This window comes from Phascolarctos cinereus, unplaced genomic scaffold (genome assembly GCF_003287225.1).
Source record: "Phascolarctos cinereus isolate Bilbo 61053 unplaced genomic scaffold, phaCin_HiC Scaffold_5;HRSCAF=322, whole genome shotgun sequence".
Taxonomy (NCBI): domain Eukaryota; kingdom Metazoa; phylum Chordata; class Mammalia; order Diprotodontia; family Phascolarctidae; genus Phascolarctos; species Phascolarctos cinereus.
In genome coordinates, this window is record NW_027555958.1 from 295,632,314 (window position 1) to 295,636,306 (window position 3,993).

The window sequence follows — 3,993 nt, forward strand, 5'->3', positions numbered from 1 at the left end:
GATTTGAATTCAGGAAGGTGAGTCTTCCTATTTTCAGGCCATTTATCCACTTCACCACCTAGCTGCCCATTGGCTATAGTTTAATAACAATCAGTTCAGGTAAATTGTGGTTTCATGTAAGCAGATGAGAGTGGACTGTCCAAATACAAAAGTATATGTTCTTAAGGAATTAGAAATACTAGGGAATAGATGTTGAGTTCATGGGACAAGTTCCCAAGCTATTATTCAGACATGAAATATTCATATTAACATATGGATATATATATAAATATAATATATATGATTTTGTTTTCTTTAGATTTCATTTCTTCTATTATAATTTCTTTTAGAAAACAACAAAAACAAAAACCAACAAAAAACTGGCCCATCTTGCATAGGGAAGGGTTTAGGATATTGCACCCGCCACACTTCCTTTGGTGCCATCCATAGTACCCATCTCACAGAGCTGTTATGAGAATCAAATCATGCCCGTTATATACTGTGAAGGGCTATCTAAATGTTAGAGGCAATGTGATCTTGGAGTTTGGAAGATTTTATATATATAAAATTATATATATATATATATAACTGGCCTCCCTTTTCCAAATGAGTCACTTTTCTCTCTCCTTTCCCCACCCAAAGGTGCTGAATAAATGTTAGAATGAGACCTTAAAAGCCAGCTAGTCTAGTCCCTTCTCCTACTCTGATGGTTTGAGATCTTTCTAGGAAGGGAGTTATTACTGATCAGAGAAATGTCTAGATGGACAGCTGGTGGGAGAGGCAGATTTGGCATGAATTCAAAGCAGTGTGCTCACCCTATAGGTTCTAAACCCTAACCACACCTGGTCCTTTGTTCAGCTGAGTGGAGCAGATAGGATGAGAATGGGGGCTCCTCTCCAGAGGGACCCTTGTCCTGTCTCTATCAATCTACCTCACACCGGTTCCTAAGGAGGTAGTAACAGCACCTTGTTCAGTGCTGGTGAAGAAGCCAGGATCCTGTTAGATGGGGAGGGAGGGACCTCTCCCTCTCTTTATCACCCCCTCATTTCCCCTCTGCCTCTCTTAATGGCCCTTTCCTTTTCCCTCCCCTCCTTCTTCCCAGGCAGTAATATAAGCCCCAGGAGGAAAGAACCCAGGAGGAAGTCAGCTGGACCCAGCAAACAGCTAAAACCCCTACACTAACTCCATTCTTACTTTATCTCCTTCTTGCTCCCAACCTCCCATATTAATACTGTGAGTACTTAAACAAGGTACAAGCAAGGGAGGGTTTGGGGTCAGTGGGAAGGGGTGGTGGAAGGAGACCACTATCTCCAAGGAAGTGAAGAAAACTGAGAGTGGGATGGCAGGAGATAGAACACTTAGCTCTGAGAGTTGGGAGACCAGGAGAGTAATGAGAGGAACTGGGACTGAGGAGGGTACCTGGGTCTGAGACTGCTCCATTAACTAAACAGGGGCAAGAGGAGGGGAGTCTGTAATAGAGGGTAGGGTGGTGTGGGGATAGAGGATCTGGATGGTCCTCTTAGAGCTCCCTACATCTGAGGGTCTTGCCCTGTCTGGTCTGAGGAGGGAATAAGGAGAATGGTATCAGAGGCTGGCAAGGTTGTGGTAAGAACGGCAGAAGAATGCCTTAGCCCAGCCATGGCTGGCTCTTTACTCACAGGGTCCTCTCCTTCCTCCTGATAACAAGGCTTCTGTAGGTCGAGGGTAGGGAAGAGGCAGGGGAGTGATGGGGAGGTGGGCCAGTAAGTCAATTCCCACAGCACTGGAGTGTACAGTCTGGGATTGGGAAAACACCAGAAGTGGGTGTGTTTGGGAGTGTATTTAGGTGTCTGTTCCTAAGGCTGCATAAGTGTTTGCTATGACCTGTGTGACCTTGGACAAATTAGTTCTCTCTGAGCCTCAGTTGCCTGATCTGTAAAATGAGAGGGTTGGATTCTAAGGTCCCTCGCAGCTCTGAATCCTAAAATGCTTTGGCTGCTTCTAGGGGTCTTCGAGAGAGCGAACGGGGAGGGAAGTTGGGAAGGTGAAGGGAGAGATGTGGTGGGGAGACTGAGGCTACCCCCTCCCTCTCCCTCTGCAGATGATGACTATTCGGAGGCCATGGACGATCTCGGCTGCAGCGCTGCTGGCTCTGCTGGTCTGCCTAGGGGCTCTGGTGGAGGGCTACCCGTCCAAGCCTAACGCCCCGAGAAAGGACGCTTCCCCAGAGGAGCTCAGTCGCTACTACGCTGCCCTTAGGCAGTATCTCAATTTGGTCACCAGGCAGCGGTGAGGATCCAAAGCTGTGTACCCGGAATGTGTGTGTGTGTGTGTGTGTGTGTGTGTGTGTGTGTGTGTGTGTGTGTGTGTGTGTGTGTGTGTGTACGCCCCAGGTACACTCCGCACCTTTGCTTGGCTTCTCTCTTGCCAGCCATGGAGGAAGGAATAGTGGGCGGATGAGACAAGGCGGGACATACTTTGAGGCCACCTCCAGCATCTCTTCACTAACCTCAACTCTCACCCGTCACTCTTGGGCTCTGGGGCAACTACCGTCCCCCAAGATCTCCAGACAGGGTAGCACCACCAACCCTCTCACTGTGAAAACGAGAGCAAGGGGCGGGATTAGCGCTGACCCTTCCCCTCACCTGGCTCTTCTTGCCCTACCTCTAGGTATGGGAAGAGAGACACTACGGAAGCCAGGCTAGCTGAGAGTCTCTTTGTGGACAGCAGCGGAAACCAGTACAGCAAGTCTGGGTGAATTCACCCCCTCCTCCTAGACCATCTTTACTTCTTCCCTCCCCGAACCACCATCTATTAGATTATAAGTTCCTTGAGGGCCAGGGTCTTGTCTAGTTATCTCTGGCGCTTAGCACAGGACCTTGCACAAGAGAGGCTTTATGTAGGTTTGTTGAACGACTGGTGCCTCCTTTTCCCCTTTCGCCTCTGAAGAACTCCTGTGGTTTTCTAGACTATTTATTTATCCTTTGGTTCTAGGAGCAATCATTAAGTAACTACACTGTGGAATGCCCTGTGGCAAGCAATAGAGGAGATATGAGGCTAAGACGTGGTCCCTTCTAGGAATTAGAAGGAGTCGATTCTCTGCCTTCATTTTCTGAGCCTCACCTCCTTTCTCCATTCCTCCTTTCCCCAAAACCAGGATTCTGTATTTCTGCCCTGCTGGCTCTTGCCTCCTCCTTATAACCCAATCTCTTCCTTTGGCCAGTCTCAGATGGTAATCAAAACTGCTCATCTCTGATCAGCTCATCCCTTAATAAAGGATTCTCCCCATTCTCCCCAGGGTATACATACATCCCCTAAATCTTGGCTGGGAAGCATACTCCGTCTTCCTCCTCCCTTCCAGGTCAGAAGAGCCTTTTGTTTGGTGATAGTTCCACCTTCAGATTGATCTCATTTGCACAGCAGAACACTTCCCACAAGGCCAGGATACTGCTGAAACTCTTATCCTTCCACTCTTGGGGCAGACCTGTGGGCTTCCCGTTTGGCAAGCTCTAAGTCCTTCACCTCTGCACCTGCAGAAGGGATATAGATGACCACTTCCTTGTTCCTTAATAAAAAGCAAGTTTTGTGGAAACAATGTGTCTGTCTCCTTTTTGTGCCTTCCACTGGTCCTTCTCACTTGGTCTTTGGCTCCCTGTGCTAGAGGAGATAGATGTCAGAGAAGCCTGAGCTCACCAGGCTGAAGCAGGCTGAAGGAGTGGGGACTCAGTTGCAACCAGAGAAAGTTGAGGTTGCCCTCAGTCAGTCAGCCGATCAGTGACATTCGGTACCCCCCCTGGGTGCAGAGCTGGCTCTTAAAGCATGAAGGAGGGGGGAAATCTGTGTAAAGGGGAGATAGAGCTCTTTCTTCTGATAAGAGTAGATAGTGTCCCTTCCCCTTCCCCTCCAGCTCCCACTCTAACAGCTACCAACACTATTTCTTCCTTCTGAGAGCTCTCAGCCTGATAGTATACACACAGATCCTGACCTCGGTCAACTCTTAGTTTGACCAAGAAGACATATGCCCAGATCTCAGGA

The 3,993-nt window shown here is 48.4% G+C and overlaps 1 protein-coding gene across 1 annotated transcript; it reads left to right on the forward strand.

Moving 5' to 3' along the window:
• Positions 1-2,059: 2,059 nt before the first annotated feature.
• On the forward strand, positions 2,060-3,504 carry PYY (peptide YY). Its single transcript, XM_020997424.2, has 3 exons — positions 2,060-2,247; positions 2,629-2,712; positions 3,320-3,504. Exons 1-3 carry the CDS (start codon positions 2,060-2,062, stop codon positions 3,342-3,344), a joined length of 297 nt encoding a protein of 98 aa, XP_020853083.1. The 3' UTR covers positions 3,345-3,504.
• Positions 3,505-3,993: the final 489 nt, after the last annotated feature.

Coding starts and splice junctions, on each gene's coding strand:
- PYY (XM_020997424.2), top strand. CDS start 2,060: ATGATGACTATTCGGAGGCCATGGACGATCTCGGCTGCAGCGCTGCTG. Junction 2,248..2,628: donor AATTTGGTCACCAGGCAGCG/GTGAGGATCCAA, acceptor CCCTACCTCTAG/GTATGGGAAGAGAGACACTA. Junction 2,713..3,319: donor AACCAGTACAGCAAGTCTGG/GTGAATTCACCC, acceptor CCTCCCTTCCAG/GTCAGAAGAGCCTTTTGTTT.